The 17,460-nt window shown below is 36.6% G+C and overlaps 1 protein-coding gene across 3 annotated transcripts; it reads left to right on the top strand.

Moving 5' to 3' along the window:
• The first annotated feature begins 53 nt into the window (after window positions 1–53).
• Window positions 54–17,043, top strand: CLEC9A (C-type lectin domain containing 9A). Of its 3 annotated transcripts, XM_068969789.1 has the most exons (8): window positions 54–168; window positions 4,198–4,364; window positions 5,818–5,918; window positions 8,462–8,542; window positions 11,953–12,099; window positions 14,171–14,322; window positions 15,442–15,563; window positions 16,180–17,043. In XM_068969789.1, the coding sequence occupies exons 2-8, from the start codon at window positions 4,225–4,227 to the stop codon at window positions 16,310–16,312; spliced, it is 876 nt and encodes a 291-aa protein (XP_068825890.1). In that variant the 5' UTR covers window positions 54–168; window positions 4,198–4,224; the 3' UTR covers window positions 16,313–17,043. The 3 variants fall into 3 exon arrangements, with proteins under 3 accessions (XP_068825890.1, XP_068825891.1, XP_068825892.1); XM_068969790.1 differs by lacking the exon at window positions 4,198–4,364 and having other exon boundaries at window positions 79–168; window positions 5,772–5,918; XM_068969791.1 differs by lacking the exon at window positions 54–168 and having other exon boundaries at window positions 4,322–4,364; window positions 5,772–5,918.
• The last annotated feature ends 417 nt before the right edge of the window (window positions 17,044–17,460 follow it).

The following is a 17,460-nucleotide window of genomic DNA, read 5'->3' as shown; positions in this document are numbered from 1 at the left end:
TAAGTGCTTGATTGGACAATAAAAGATCTGGGTGAAGGAACCATTAGCCACAGAATTGCCTATTTCTCCCTTTTTTTCAGCTTGGAGTCATCATCCATGACTTTGCATTATCTATCCTACCAAAGACATGTAGCTCCTTCTTATATAGCCCTTCATACTGAGGAACAGGTTAGTGCCGTCTTTAAACATCCAGAAGCCAGTGTGCGAACCCATCATTTGTTTCCCAATTGTTCTGTTTCCATTAATTTTCATTCTCCTTGTCTTCCATACCTAATTATCACAAGATATTCATACTATGATTCACTGCATCTTCATACATAAATATATACATTTTACATTGAAACAAGAAAAGTTAGGGCTTCACTGACTTAAGCTATGCAAAATATCTAAGTTTGAAGGACAGTATAAGGTAAGAGAAAGGATACTAAACTTGGAATCAGTAGAATTATTTATTTTTATATTAATTTTTATTGGCGTATAGTTGCTTTACAATGTTGTGTTAGTTTCTGCTGTACAGCAAAGTGAGTCAGCTCTACATATACCTATATTCCCTCTTTTTTGGATTTCCTTCCCATTTAGGTAGCCACAGAGCACTGAGTAGAGTTCCCTGTGCTATACAGTAGGTTCTCATTAGTTATCTATTTTATATGTAATATCAATAGTGCAAATACATCAGTTCCAATCTTCCAGTTCATCCCACCCTCCGCATTTCCCCAATTAGTGTCCATGTTTGTTCTCTACATCTGTGTCTCTATTTCTGCTTTGCAAATAACATCATCTATACTTTTGTCCTAGATTCCACGAATGTGCATTAATATACAATATTTCTTTTTCTCTTTCTGACTTACTTTGATCTGTATGATAGTCTCTAGAGACATGGATGGAATCAGAATAATTTAGATGGCATGATCACCCAGGTGCAACCATGGACCAGTCATGTAACCTCTTAACTTGCATTTTCTCATATTTAAAAATAAGATAACACCTATCATATACCTCATAGTCCTACAACCTAAAATAAAACCTCAGAGTATTAATTATATCTGAAATTCCATGAAAGCAAATGCAGCGTTGTTCCTAATTTTTATTCTATGCCTTCAAGCACAGCTCCTGGCTCATAAAAAACAAAAATATTTGCTTCTCATTGTTTGAGACAGTTCCTTAGAAAGCACAGCAATCGGTAAAACACTATACAAATATATAATTTCTATTGAAAGTCTACCTCTGGTCAGACTCAATAGCAATAATTTTCTGTCCAAGAGAAGAAAAAGTTTGCAAGAAAACAAATGGGGCTTGAAAAATGAGTAAATGCAAGGTTCACAGGCTAGTTGAACAGCAAGCACAAATGCTTTATCTAGTTCTTTTCCTGACAGTCCTGTGTTTAGTTTTTGCTGAATAATTCATGCAATATTTATAGATATGTAGAGAGGCACCCTTTAACAGGATAATAGGCAAAATTTTCATTTCTTTTCGCAGTTTCCCTAAAGGTACTCTTTATTCTTAAATTTGTGGTATTAAAATTTATGAACATGATTCTCAAAATCTCAGCTAATGTGCTTGTTAAAACATGCAGAAGTTCAAACACAAATAGTTATGGTACTCAGTGGGAAGGCTGAGAAGAAAAAGTTTTGTTCCTTGTTTTGTTTTATTGGAGTATAATTGCTTTACAATGTGGTATTAGTTTCTGCTGTACAATGAAGTGAATTAGCTATATGTATTCCCTCCCTGTTGACCCTCCCTCCCATCCAGTTTCACTCATCTGTTATATGGAATAGAGAACTCAGCTTGGTGCTCTGTGATAACCCAGAGTCCTATGTTTTTAATAAGTGCTCCAACTTAATTATGACACAAATATCCTTTAATACATCTTGAGAAACACTACTTTACAACTTATTCCCTATCTGCCTGTTGGTAAATTGGTTAGTCTCTTTAAAACTCAGTTTATTCATCTATGAAATGAGTTTGATATTATTACCCTACTTATAAAGTAATTGTGAGGATCATTTAATATAGTGTGTAAAGCATGAGCAGAGTACCAAGCATATAATTAATACTCAACACATACGTGTAACTTTTATAGCTCTGGACTCTGATATCCAAAGACACTTGATTGTTTTGCTTTAAATAACCAATAAACAAGCAGATTTGGCAGGGGGAGGGACACTGAGGAAAAACAGAAATATTAAGGATTCTGCTGCTACTTCAAATATCTTGAGATTTGGCTTTGGAGCATAATGTCATTATTTTCCTGTTTTCACTTGTCCATTTAGAGAGTACAAATTTGAACTAGTAATTGAGAAAATCAAATTATTAGTTCCAAAGATCAGCCATATCTCTGCAATTTTGTGTTTTATCTATCCTCAATGGAAAATCACAGATTTTATATCACTATATATGACTGAATTGTAAAGAATAATATTTTAGTTGATGAAAAAAATGTAATTAAAAAATGTAAACCAATCAAACCATACCTACAAAGATTCTTTTTCTCTGATACTCATACCCAAAATATCTTGTACATGAAGTCAGAATAGCTTGGATTTTAGTAGCACAGTTTCTGTGATCAGCTCCCCCACTTTACATACTAAATCTTCCACTGAATACATGAATGAATTTGGGTAAATATTTTGACTTGTCCATGCCTCTATTTGCAGTTTAGTTATAACACACTAATAATAGTAGCTATTTCACAGAGCTGTTGAGAGAATCAGAGTAATGCATGTAAAAGACCTTCAGTAAATACTTCAAAAGTGCTTGGAACAATAAATAAGACAGCATGATTAAAACCATTAAAAGCAATACAAATAACATACTAATCTTTGGTTAAGAGAGCCCAGTGCTTTTCCCAAAGTGACTTGTTAGAGAATATACCATATTGGGAATAAACTAGATCTTTCTGAGCCTGACATTTAGTGAGGATGAAATTTGAGAGCCCCTGGAAATTAATGTCTGTCACTGAAGTTCCATTTCTTCATTCCTGACATGACTCTTAATGCATATTTTTTATGTTTACTGTTTCTTCCTCTTTGTCACCTCAAGATAGAAACTGCCCCATTGAAAAAGACACATTATTTTTTATGTCAGAATCTCAGGTCACATAAAAATCATATGAAATACTTGGAGAATTTGCTGAATATTTTCCTTTTGCTTCTAGAGATGCTCTTGGTCCCATCATAGACCTTGGGAGGCAGAACTCAAATATACAGCAATATCTGGGAAAACTTGGCCTCTGATTTCCAGTTAATTCAACTTTGTGGAAGTACTAGCAATGCTCATGGGATGAAAGGGGAGAATGGTCCTGGTGTTTATTCCACTGGCTTTCTCCTACAGTGCTGTGGTTTGGCAAAGGCTGCACATTCTATATCTTGGGCCATGATCTTATCAGATAGGTCACAGAGTTCCAACAAACATCCTTTCCTTAACCTTTCAGGCCCAGGGGTGATAATAACTCACCAATGCATATTTAACCATCCCTTTTTGGATCCCTTGTTGCTGTGGTTGTTCAGCCACTAAATCATGTCTGACTCTTTGAGACCCATGAACTGCAGCACTCCAGGCTTCCCTGCCCTTCACTATCTCCCTGAGTTTGCTCAAACTCATGTCCATTGAGTCAGTGATGCCATCCAACCATCTCATCCTCTGTCATCCCCTTCTCCTCCTGCCCTCAATCTTTTCCAAGATCAGGGTCTTTTCCAATGAGTACCTTAATCCTTCCCAAAACTTTATAAAAGTGTCCTTGTTAAATGCCCTCAGATGACCCCTGGAGTGTGCCGTTTGATTTCTTCTGTTACAGAAATCAATGATTGATCCAGTGAGACACTGAAACAAAAGAGAATTTTGCAGATAGTTGGGATTTGCAGACTGTAAATTACTAAGATATGACTTTTGACCACAAGGACAAATGGCCAATATACGAATGATGATTAAAGTATCAAGTTTCCCAATACCAATACTGTAGTCACAGGATGTGGCAGAAACCACCCTCCATCCATTAAATAATTCATGCTTCCCTTCTACAGTGAAATTACTACAGAAATCTTGCCAGCCAGGCAAAAATTATGTTGATCTGGCCCAACCTTTAGAACCAAACACGGACGTTATTAGTGGATGTGAATGTGATACCCAGTACTTCAAGGTCATGGCTTTTAAGAAATGGTTGTAGATTTTCCAGCTTCTCCTTTTCTATCCAATGGCTAGAAGTAGGACAGTTTAATCACTCACAAGATGGAAGGAACAACGCTACATTCAGAAGACAGCTACCCATTAACTAGGATTTGTCGTTGTTCAATCACTAAGTTGTGTCCGACTCTTTGTGACTCCATGGACTGTAGTAACCAGGCTCCTCTGTCCATTGGGTTTTTCAGGTAAGAATACTGGAGTGGGCTGCCATTTACTTCTGCAGGGGATCTTCCAGGATGAGGGATCAAACCCACATTGGCAAGTGGGTTCTTTACCACTAAGTCACCTGGGAAACCCATTAACCAGGATTACTGGAGCTAAAATTGTTACAGGGGACAATTTACTCCACGTGATTCTGTTATCTTTTACTTTAATCTTTGCTTCCTGTTGCTTTGTTCACTAAAAGTTTACCTTTTTCTTTTTTTCCAAGGATAATGTATTCTTTCTGTTTTTTTTCCCCCTTTGCTGAATTTTTAAAAATATTTTTAAAATTTTTACAATGTTGTGTTGGTTTCTGCCATACAACAATGCCAATCAGCCATAATTATACATGCATCCCCTCATTCCCTAGCCTCCCTCCCTTCCACAGGGAAACAACTGAAATAGCACAACAGTAAATGCATATGTTAGCATTATTGAGTCTAAGATTAAAATAGCAATGATCAAAGACAACAAAAATAAAGGATACTGTTCACACATAATAACCTGTCTTGGGGAACACTGTCCTTATGCCTAAATGTTAAACCAAAATACCTTTGTGTGGGATGGGACCCTGTCCACCTGTGGATGGCTACAGGAAGGAAGAAATTAACACATGCCCCATGCTCACTCCACAGAGACAGGCCATTCCAGGAAATATTTGTAAGATTGATGGCCTTTTTTATTTTACCTCCTCATTCTCATCCCATCTATTCTATAAAAGAATCTGATATTAAGTCCCCATAAGATGGTTATTTTGAGACATTTGTCTGCCATCTTCTCCTATTCATTGCCTCAATACTTCATCTCTCATTTAATTGGCCTGTGAGCAGAGTGAGCTTGGACTACGTAACAAAATGTTATGTAAATGAGAAATAAACTTTGTGTTAATAATTGTTTTGAGGTTTACTTGTCACAACAACTGCATCACCCCAACTAATATATAATGTGTACATTTATTTTAGGGATTAAATCCCATTCCAGCTTCCTTGTTTAAAGATGTACAGTAATGTACAACTCTTTCCATACTGGTTTGCCCAATGTGAGTTATCCTCATTCTTTGCTATCAAGGTCATCCTCATCTTCATAGTCTATCCCAAATATAAACTCATTCTCTGTTCTTTTCATCTTGATAGTAATCCAGTACTATCACCTTCCGCATCTGCTACATTGTAGAAACCAGAGCAATAATCTATTCTGTAACTGGCCATATTGGTTCAGTTTCTTTCTCATTTCCTTCTTTACCAAGTTATGCTTTGGCTAAAACTTCATAAACTTCTACTTTCTGGATGAAGATGCATCTATTCTATTCCTTAAACTCTACATGTTTTCCCAGGGGGGTGAAAAGGTAGCTAATTTCAGTTCTTGCATTAATCTGTTCCTGACTACAAAAGGAGAATTTGTCTCAGCCTCTCATGTGGACTGCCTTATCCATCAAAGCATCCCAGACATGCAAGAGGATGAAACATACACCTCTCTTCAGTGGGATACTCCAACATCAAACCCTTATCAGAGACATCTGTCTTCCACCAAAAATTCAGGTAACCAGTTATAACTATTTACACTCAGACCTTGTGGCTTATGGGTTTTCTTTTCTCCTGTTCTATGATGAGCCCAAGGTGATATTTATAATCTGAAATAACCCACTTATAAGTATAATAATATGCATAGCATGCTAATATTAAAAATGAAATAAAGTGGAGAAGTAGAGGACTTGACAAATATGTAGTACATTGGGTTTCTCTCTCTCTGTCTCTCTCTGTTGCTGAAAAGACAAAGAATTCCTGGATTTGGAAAATAAGTGAAAGAACTCACATATTTTGTGTAATTTTAGCCCTTCCCTTGTGGCTCAGAGGTTAAAGCGTCTGCCTCCAATGCAGGAGACCTGGGTTCAATCCCTGGGTCGGGAAGATCCCCTGGAGAAGGAAATGGCAACCCACTCCAGTACTCTTGCCTGGAAAATCCCATGGACTGAGAAGCCTGGTGGGCTGCAGTCCACGGGGTCACAGAGTCAGACACGACTGAGTGACTTAACTTACTTACTTAAAAAACATCCTGTAAATTATCTGATAAATACTAAGAAATAAAAGAGAAAACATAGGTTGAGAAAAGTGGCAAACATTCGCCAGCCTGGGTTAGTTCTGTCTTTAATATAAAATATTTATATCAATTTTCTTTTGTTTAGGTAATAAATTACCACAGACTTAGGGGCATAATACAACATAGCTGTATTTTCTTACAGTCTTAGAGATCAGAAGTCCAAAATGGATTCTGCTGGATTGAAACCAAGGTGCCGTGGGTCTACCTTCCATAGAGAGGCTCTAGGGGAGAGGTCCCCAAGTTCTAGGAACTAATGACTGGTGATTTGAACTGGAGCTGATGCAATAATAATAGAAATAAAGTGCACAACAAATGTAATGCACTTGAATCATCCCAAAACCATCCCCACCTTCTTGGTCCATGGAAAAACCGTTTTCCATGAAACCAGTCCCTGGTGCCAAAAGATTGGGGAACAGTGCTCTAGGGGAAAAACCATTCCCTGTCTTCTCCAGTTTCTAGAGTTGCATCCTTGCTTTCCTGAACCTGTGGCTCCTTTCCAATCTTCAGCTACAGTGGCACATCTTCAAATGTGTCTTGGCTTCCTTTATTATATGGCAGTCTCTTCCTCTTATCTATGTCTCACTTATAAGGGCCAGATGAAACAGGATGATCTTCCCATTCAAAGATCCTTTACTTAATTATACATTTAAAGTCTCCTTCTCCTCATAAGGAAATATTTATCAGTTCCAGAGATTAGAACATAGGCATTTTGGGCAGTTTGGGCAGAGTCATTATTCAAGCCTACATCATTATCCAGAGATAAACTGTGTGCTTTTTTCTCTCACCAACATTAAGAATATGACAAATCACTCATTCATTTTCCCTCCCCGAATTGTTGCAAAATTGTCTTTAAAAATGTTCCTTATCCAAAATCATGTGTTCAAAGGGAAATACCTTTGAATCAATCATGATCAAATGACACTGACCAGAGATGAGCAGATTGGAGACAGCTTTTCTAAATTAATTCATTTATTTATTATTTATTTTGGGGGGCTGCACTGGGTCTTCCTTGCTGCACATGCACTTTGTCTGGTTGTGACAAGTGGGAGCTATTTTCTGGTTGCGGTGTGTGGGCTTCTCATTGCAGTGGTTTCTCTTGTTGTGGAGCACAGGCTCTGGAGCACAGGCTCAGTAGTTGCAGTGCAGGAGTTCAGTTGCTCCGTGTCATGTGGGATCTTTCCAGACCAGGGATCGAACCTGTGTCTCCTTTATTGGCAAGAGGATTCTTAACCACTGAAAGTGAAAGTGTTAGTAGTTCAGTCGGGTTTGACTCTTTGAAACCCCATAGATTGTAGCCCACCAGGCTCCTCTGTCCATGGAGTTCTCCAGGCAAGAATACTGGAGGGGTTGTCGTTCCCTTCTCCAGGAGATCTTCCTGACCCAGCAATTGAACCTGGGCCTCCAGCATTGCAGGCAGATTCTTTGTCTCTGAACCACCAGGGAAGCCCTCTGAACCACTAGACTCCCAAGAAGTCCTGGAAACAGCCCTTTTGCTGTCAAAAATTAAAGCCTACTGCCTAGTTTGCCATCATCTCTAAATGACTGTTGGAAGAGAATACATCTAACAACTTACTGGGCTGGTGGTGTCATACAAGGATAAGAGAAGTATATTGTGAAAGCTGTCCAAGCTGGCATTTTTCCAAATTATGACTTGCATTTCAAAGGGTTTGAGTTCACCTTTCCCTGTTATACACAATTACAATGTTACCTCCTCATTTTACTCAGTTTAGTCCTTTCCTGTTGATTGAGGGCAGGAGGAGAAGGGGACAGCAGAGGATGAGATGGTTGGATGGCATCACTGCCTCGATGGACATGGGTTTGGGTGGACTCCAGGAGTTGGTGATGGACAGGGAGGCCTGGTATGCTGCGGTTCATGGGGTTGCAAAGAGTCAGACACGACTGAGCAACTGAACTGAACTGAACTGACTCACTTCTTTCCCCTACTTTCTCTAAATCAATTTCATTGCTTCTACTCCTTGTTTAGGAGTATGGTGTCTTGTGACGGTGATCTTATGTATTTTCTGCATTGGCTCATTAGCAACCTCCATTTTCTTGGGCATCAAATGTAAGTATAAAAGGATATCTTCAAAATAATCTATATAGATAGATAGGTTGCATACTACATGTAGCACTACATAGACGTATGCATATCATTTTAACTGGAACTTCATAACTTATAAATGGATAAATAAATCAACTAGAAACACCTAAATGAATATAAATTATATAAAATAATGACTTCCTTATTTAAGTTATGGAACATCCATTAGCTATAACTCTCTAAAGCACTCAGATGCCACTGATAACTTTTAATATTCAATGGCAAGCTGTTTAACTCAAATCTAATACCATAGGTCTCTATGGGAAAAAATGATGCAAATAATTGCTTATATTATGATCCCATTTATGAATTATGTTAATATGCCAAAACATGCAATTTGAAGGTTTTCAGTACTATGCTCTTCCTTTTCTAATATACATTTATTCTAAATTATATAGATCATTTTATTATGAACTTTTCAGTTTATACTAGACAAGGTACAATTTAGTATGTTTAAGGTAAATGTGAGGACTTTATTTGGGCCAATATTTTGCCACATTTCTTTTTTTTCTTTCAGTTCAAGGTGAAAACATGCTTTTATATATAACAAATGAATTTTTAATAAAGTGTAACAATTACAGAAGCACAGGTTCCTGAAAAAAGACCAAGAACCTTTATTGTCACTTATGCTAGCACAAAGAAATATGCTTAGAAAGACAGTGATGAAGAGCAATTGTCTAGATAATTCTTATGTCTTGTATGCCTTGGCAAATCATTTCTCCAACTAGGAGGAATTAGCTGATGATGAATTAGTTGCTGTAGCAAATGAATAGAATCCAGGAGGGAGTCATGGAAACTTCTAATTTGTAGCCAAATCAAAAAGAAGTCATGCTAACCTGGGAATTTACTACTTGCATTGGCCTCTGAGGTGGGGAGCAGTCTTTGGGACTGAGCTCTTAACCTCGGGATACTGATGCTATTTCCAGGAAGATAGTGTCAGAATTAAATTAAATTATAGGACACCCAATTGGTGGTGTAGAGCAGGGCAAGGGGGTGGGGTGGAATGGGGACAATACATTTGGTGAACACAAGTGTCAGAAGTGTGAGTGTGGTAATGGTGTAAAAGTCAAGGAGATTCAAGCCTATGCAATTTGCATCAGGATACATGGAACGTAATTTGGAAATATCTAACGCAATGTAAACGCACAAAACTTTGACCTATTAACTTTTACAAATGTACTTACACATGTGTGAAATTATGTATAACTAAGGTTCCTCATTAGAGTATTTCTTTCTACAATAACAAAAGATTACAAATAGTGTAAAAGTCAATGAAACATTATTAAAATAAATCATGATATATTCATACACTAGAATCCAATATAAAAAAGAATGAGAAAGCTCTTTATGTACTAACATAGTATTATGTCAAAAATATATTTTAAGTGATTAAATGAAAAGTGAAAAACCATGTAAAAAGATTGTTATCATTTGTGTAAAGAAGATTGAGGGAACTTTATATTCATTTGCATGTAAATTTCAAAACACCTCTGGAAGAATAAAAAATAAATTGATAAATCTGAGTGCATTAAAGGGCTGGAATTGAGTGGGTAAGGAAACAGGGATGGCAAAGAGCTTTTTTGTTGTACATGCTTTGTAGCTTTTTTTAAAAAATTGATTGAAATATAGTTGCTTTACAATATTGTATTAGTTTCTGCTGTACTGTGAAGTGAATCAGTTATATGTATCCATATTTCCCTTCTTTTTTAGATTTCCTTCCCTTTTAGGTCACGGCAGAGCACTGAGTAGAGATCCCTGTGTTATACAGCAGGTTCTAATTAGTTATTTATTTTATACATTGTAGTATATGTATGTCAACCCTAATCTCCCAATCCATCCCAATTTCCCCTCCCCTTTAGTATCCATAAGTTTGTTCTCTGTATCTGTGTCTCTATTTCCACTTTGTACATAAGTTCATCTGTATCATTTTTCTAGATTCCACATATAAGTAATATTATATGATACTTGTTTTTCTCTTTCTGACTTATTTCACTTTGTATGACAGTCTCTAGGTCTATCTATGTCTCTGCAAATGACACTATTTCACTCCTTTTTTTGGCTGAATAATATTCCATTGTATATATCTTCTTTATCCATTCCTCTGTTGATGGACATTTAGGTTGCTTCCACATCCTGGCTATTATAAATAGGGCTGCAATGAACATTTGGGTGCATGTGTCTTTTTGAATTATGGTTTTCTCTGAGTATGTGCCAAAAAGTGGGATTGCTAGGTCATATAGTAGTTCTATTTTTAGTTTTTTACGGAACCTCTGCACTATTCTCCATAGCGACTGTATCAATTTACATTCCCACAAACACTACAGGAGGGTTCCCATTTATCCACATCTTCTCCAGCATTTATTGTTTGTAGATTTTTTAGTGATGGCAAAACTATAGAATACTGATGAAAGAAATAAATCAAAGATGACACCAAGAGATAGAGAGATATACCATGTTCTTAGACTGGAAAAAAACAATATTGTGAAATAATTATACTACTCAAAACAATTTACAGATTCAATGCAATTCTTATCAAATTAGCAAGGGCATTTTTCACATGATTAGAAAAAATTACAATTTGTATCGAAATAAAAAAGACTCTAAATAGCCAAAGCAATCTTGAGAAAGAAAAACAGAGCTGGAGGAATCAGACTCCCTGACTTCAGACTATACTGCAAAGCTTCAGTCATCAATGCAGTATGGTACGGGCAAAAAACCAGAAATATAGATCAATGGATAGAAAGCTCAGAGATAAACCCATGAACCTATAGTCACCTAATCTAAGATAAAGGAGGCAAAAATATACACTAGAGAAAAGGCAGCCTCTTCAATAACTGGCATTGGGAAAACCAGACAGCTATGTAAAAGAATGAAATAAGAGCATTCTCTAACACTGCACACAAAAATAAACTTAAAATGGATTAAAGACCTAAATGTAAGGCTGAACAATGTAAAACTTAGAGGAAGCATAGGCAAGAACACTCTTTGACATAAATCACCAGATCGTTTTTAACCCACCTTCTAGAGTAGTGAAAATAAAAACAAAAACAAACAGAGAAGACTTAAAAGTTTTTGCACAGCAAAGAAAGACATAAATGAGACTAAAATACAACCCTAAGAATGGGAGAAAATATTTGCAAATCAAGCAACCAATAGGGGATTGATCCTCAAAATATACAAATAGTTCATGTAGCTCAATATCAAAAAGTGAACAACACAATAAAAAAAGAATGAGCAGAACACCTAAATAAACATCCTTTGTAGCTTTTACTTCACAAATATAATGGGTAATATGTAGTTCTCTTCAGTCTGCATTGAAGGTTTATTTTGTTATGTGTCAGTATTTTATCAGGAATGGTTGTTATTGTTTGAAGTGTTTCAGATGTCCACTGCTATAATGCAGCAGCAAGAAAAACTCATCCAACAGGAGAGAGCACTGCTCAACTTCTCACAGTGGAAGAGAAACCCCAACCTACAGATGACATATTGCCAAACCTTAATGCAGAAGTCTTTCAGTTCAGGTAATTGATATAAAGTCAATTTTCACTGTGCAGATACCAATGTATACACCAGTTCCTCAAAACAACAACAGCAAAACAAAAAACCCACAGCAACGCATATTTCCCTGTAAATTATAGTCAGGATTTCATAAAAAAAATAGGAGAGAGATACTTTTGATCTGCTCTTTACTTCAATGTCATTTATACATACATCAGTGCTAAGTCACTTCAGTGGTGTCCAGCTCTTTGTGACTGTATGGACTGTAGCCCGCCAGGTTCCTCTGTCCACGGGATTCTCCAGGCAAGAATACTGGAGTGGGTTGCCAATCCCTTCTCCAGGGGATCTTCCTGACTCAGGGATGGAACTCACTTCTTCAGCATCTCTTGCATTGTAGGCTGATTCTTTACCACTAATACCACCTGGGAAGCCCACATTACATTAATAGTATGTGGAAAATACTAAAGTTCCAAGAAATAGAAAAAAAGGAAAATATACAGTCAAACGTCAAAATGTAATGAGTGAGATGAGTAGGTAAGATTAAACAAAAAAAGCAGCATTTTATGTTTTATCCAATCATTCAAATTTGTGTATATCTCCAGCATTCTTGCCTGGAGAATTCTATGGACAGAGGAGCCCTGGTGAGCTGTAGCCCATGGGTTCACAAAGAGTCGGGTACAACTGAACACACACTCTTACACCTACACATAAAATTTAGAAAATTAACTTCTCTGTAGTGGCTATCATTTTAGTAATTGTCAATCAGCCAGATAGTTCCTTCTAATTGAGATTCAGTCAAGTAAATGTTTAAAAAAATACAATGTTTTACGAACTGCTGAAAGCATGGATTAGGTCCACCTCTGAATCATCAACTTTAATCAGCTTTGTTGTTGTTTAGTCGCTCAGTCACATGATCTCTTAAATCAGTGACAAAATCCATTTTGGAGATTAATTCAAATCCAGCATGTTCTCAGCCTTTCAACTGCCATTGTCAGCACTGCTTATGCTATAACTTTAATAACACTCAGGATACTGATTAGAGTCGTTCTCAAAGGATATTGAAGAAGAGCCCTAAATAATTTGACATCTGGGCCATGGAAACTGATAATGAACTATTCGTGACCCTAAGTAGAAGGCTTTTCCCTGGAGACTACAGTTCTGGAAGTATGAGAGTCTTTCCTTCTATAAAATTGTGCTAGAAACACTTGGTCAAAGTGTTGATCTTTGGTTCCCCTTTTACACATCTGAGCATCCTTCTTTCATGAATATGTTTTTTCTTAAGATAAGTTCTATAAAACTGGTGAAACGTTAAGACTTACTTCTTAGTTATATCAAAGTCCTAAATTAAACGTATTGGTCACTTGTTCAATTTTTCCTCACCTACATATTTTAAAATCACTCCTTAAGGTGCACTCTTTGTTATTTCCACTATATGAGAAACATTTTCATGCTTGACTCTCAGAATTTAAACATCAACTTGAGGCTTACCACTCTACTCACCTAATGGCTCATTACATTCTCAATTAAATTGGGCCAATAATATTAATGGACACAAAACAATAAGCAAACAAGTGAAGATTATAAATGATGTAAATGAAAAGGAGGAAAGATATCTAAAAATAGAATAATCAGATCAATTATTATAGAAAGAAACAATCTGGGAAAATATTCCCAAATTAATTTTATCTTAAACTCTTAGAGACCTATTGCATTTGGAAGTAATTGTACAAATCTTACTGTATTCAGGTTCAAAGGAGGTTAAATTGCTGAGAACTGCATCATATGAGCCATTGGGTTAAAGCAGGGGTCCCCAACCTATGGGATCTAATGTCTGATGATCTGAGCTGCAGCTGATGTAATAAAAATAAAAATAAAGTGTATAATAAATGTAATGTGCTTGAATCACACTGAAACCATGCCTCACTCCCAGGTCCATGGAAAAATGGCCTTCCATGAAACTGATCCCTGGTGCAAAAAAAGTTGGGGATCATTGGAAAAAATTCAGCTTCACTGGGAATAATACAAGGGGTTCTTTTGCAGAGGTGTGCTACCAATATTTTTACAATAACTTTAATGAAATGTTTATATTTGAAGCCTATAACTGCAGCCCTTGTCCAAACAACTGGATTCAGAATGGAGAAAGTTGTTACTATGTCTTTGAAAGCTGGAAATTTTGGCACACTAGTAGAGAGGATTGTTGGAAGAAGGGATCTGATCTTCTGCAAATAGAGAACAAAGAAGAAATGGTAAACACTGCTTAATGATTTCATATCATTCTGAAAATACCTATGAAATGAAAAGACTGATTCTTATAGAATTCCTTAATACTCTGTAACAATGGTATATTTGTTGGGAAAAAAAAAGTTTCAATATTCAAAGTAGGAATTGGCATGCCTTGTTTTCCTTTTAATTGGAGAAACAAAATACAGGATGGTTATTCAGAAATCAGGGAGAATATGTTAGTTCTATGTTCTTTGTTACTCAAAAAGGGAGGGAACAAAAGAAATTCCATTTTGTAACTGCTAATCCACTCCCAGATATGCACACATTATGACTGTATATATGTTTAATTTGTTTTAAATTTGAAGTTTCAATACTTTAGGGAGGTATACTAAGCTATAATAATTATATAATTATCAAGAAAAGTAGAAGTACAAAAAGTGAGGTGACATCATGAAATAGAGAGACCTGTGAAAATAAACATTTGCTAAATGAACTGTTCAATTGACATTAAACCTAGTTTACTAATATTTTAATGAGTAAGATGCTTCCTTGAAATCGTTATACCCATAAATTATGTGTGAAGTAGAAAGCACAGTTACACATTTCTGAATTTATAAAAAATGTATATCTGCCATATTCAGTAATTAGTCAAAGCTCATTTTTATAAGAATAATAGAACAATCTGTTAAAGATATGTAATAAACCAAAGCAACTTGGACTAGCTAATGACAGTTATGGGTTTGCACTATTTTTCTGTGCAAATTAAGTAACAAAAATTAGAAGTATTTATTCCTACAAAATATGCCTGCAGTTAATTGCTGCTGGACTCTTCTAAACTATTTCTCACACTGACGTATCCTGGAAAAGACATATATATATACTATCTGCCAAATTCTGAATCCATTAAAATTATTTTGACATCAGATGCCTATTTGTTTCATAGTTTTTACCACCTTGATCATTTAGCAATAAAAGGGAAAGTATACTTTCTTTAAAGTCTCTCTCTTTCCAGCCTTCAAGTTCCAATTACCTTTGTAGAGGCAAAATGTCACACTTCTATCTCATGGTAGTTTATTAGCTTTTTGTTTGTTTTGGAGTACCACTCCAACCTTGGTTCACTGTTCAAGTCTTGTTTCTCATAGGACTTTATCACGGGCAGCCTGAAGAAGATCAAAAGAAACTATGATTACTGGGTAGGACTGTCACAGAACGGGTCCAGCCAACCTTGGCTTTGGCAGGATGGCTCCTCTCCTTCCGCTGACCTGTAAGTCTCTGAGGGAAATGTTCCAAGAATTAGACACAGGTGGGAAATTAGCCATTAATTTTATCTTATACCTTACATTTCCTCCAGGAGACATGATGAGCATGATAATTTCATAGGCTTGATTGGGATCCAAGCCAAGATAAAGAGTAGCTACGTGGCTTCTAAATCTTTCTCCTTCTCAGCCCCACGCGAGCACATTCACATCAAAATCTGAAAGTCTGAATGAATGATATTATGTGATTATCAAGTACATTTCCTTTGTATCATTGAATGGAGAGAATGCTAATTAAGTAATTCCCATAGTAAGATTTCAGAAAGAACTGGGGAGACTGGTCAGCCGTGCCTTCATATTTTGAATATTAAGAGTCAGAAAAAGAGATTTGAAATTAGAGCCTATCTTTATGTATTCAAGCATTTAAAAAAATATGCTGCCCATTGAAATAATATTTGCACATTTTATTTTGAGAAAATAGCTCTGTTATTGAAGAAGGAGAGGAAAACTACCACAAGAGGGTGCCATATTAAAACAAAAAGCTGTGCATCTCTCATTTTATTGCCCAAAGAACATCTCCTTAAGCCCACACCTAACCTCAGATATACTGACTTGCCGCTCCAGGTTGCCAAGACAGGGACCCCAGTCAACCGATCAAGCCTGTGGATACCTCAGAGACAATGACCTTTCTTCTGCTAACTGCAGCGTTTGGAAATATTTCATCTGTGAGAAGTACGCACTAAGATCTTCTACCTGAAAGAAATTTTGCTTAAAGTGATCACTCCATTATGATCATATTTGCAATAGATCCTTCAAAAACCTGTAATAATGAGCCTAAGGGCCAGCACAGAACTAAACCAGTGCAAGGGCTGTAAAACCAGCTACCTGGGACCCAAAACCTATCTTGCCTTTACACTTGGTAATATTCCTCAATGCTTTCCATATGTTTCTTTGACACTGCTCAAATTACTTACCAAGAATAAAATTGGTTTAGAGCAACAGAAGACAAAACTGTAAAGAATGGAGAACAAGCTGAAGAAAAATCATTTCCATTTGTCATTTTTTTCTCTCTCTCTCTTTCTATTTTTTTTTTAATTTAGAGTGACTATAAACTCTACAGAAAAATCAATAAATCACTGGTGAGATGATGCAATTTTAGCTAACCAATACCCTTTTCAATAAATGAATAAATGTGACCTTTCCTCACTGTTTGCAAAATCTTTCTATGCATTTACTGGGCTTGCCAGGCATTATGTTATCAGACTGGTAGGATGGGAAGACAGTGACACGGATTTTCAAATTGGAAGGAAGATATGCTGCTATCTTCTGCCTATAAGACAAAATCATTTTTAGGACTGCAGAATTTTACTGGAGAGAAGAACAACCAGAGCTATATGTATGTGGAAGGAATAGTCAGGCTGGCACAGCAGTATCCAGTAAGGAAGAGCTGGCTGATTCTGTTGTTGTATGGCAGAAATCAACACAACACTGTAAAACAATTATCCTTCAATTAAAAATACATTTTTAAAAAACTGCAGAAATAGAACTGTGATCTTCCTTTGCCGGGAGCCAGCGTGAGGAATTCCACCCGTGACAAGGTCATGCGGCAAGAGCTCTGATGGCAAGGCTAATCAGACCTCAGGTTTTCCCCCTGGAATTTCCTGAGCATCCACCCCTCAAAAAATAAGAATCTACCTGCTTTTCCACTCTTCTAATATTCTCTGGAAAAAGTCAACTCAGGGCTTTAGTCTTCTGCATTTGAAAGGGATGTTTCAGTTAACCGCCTCTGATTGCTCTCTAGCTTGCCTAACAGGTTCCCCGGACCTCTTACAGCTTGTGAATTGCTTACAGCCCCCCAACCACGAGAGGCACAAAGCTTGAAAGCATCTTAAGATACAGAGCCTT

This window comes from Capricornis sumatraensis, chromosome 4 (assembly GCF_032405125.1).
Source record: "Capricornis sumatraensis isolate serow.1 chromosome 4, serow.2, whole genome shotgun sequence".
NCBI classification, from domain to species: Eukaryota; Metazoa; Chordata; class Mammalia; order Artiodactyla; family Bovidae; genus Capricornis; species Capricornis sumatraensis.
Note: the sequence above shows the minus strand (reverse complement) of the source record. Positions and strands in the feature narration are given on the sequence as shown.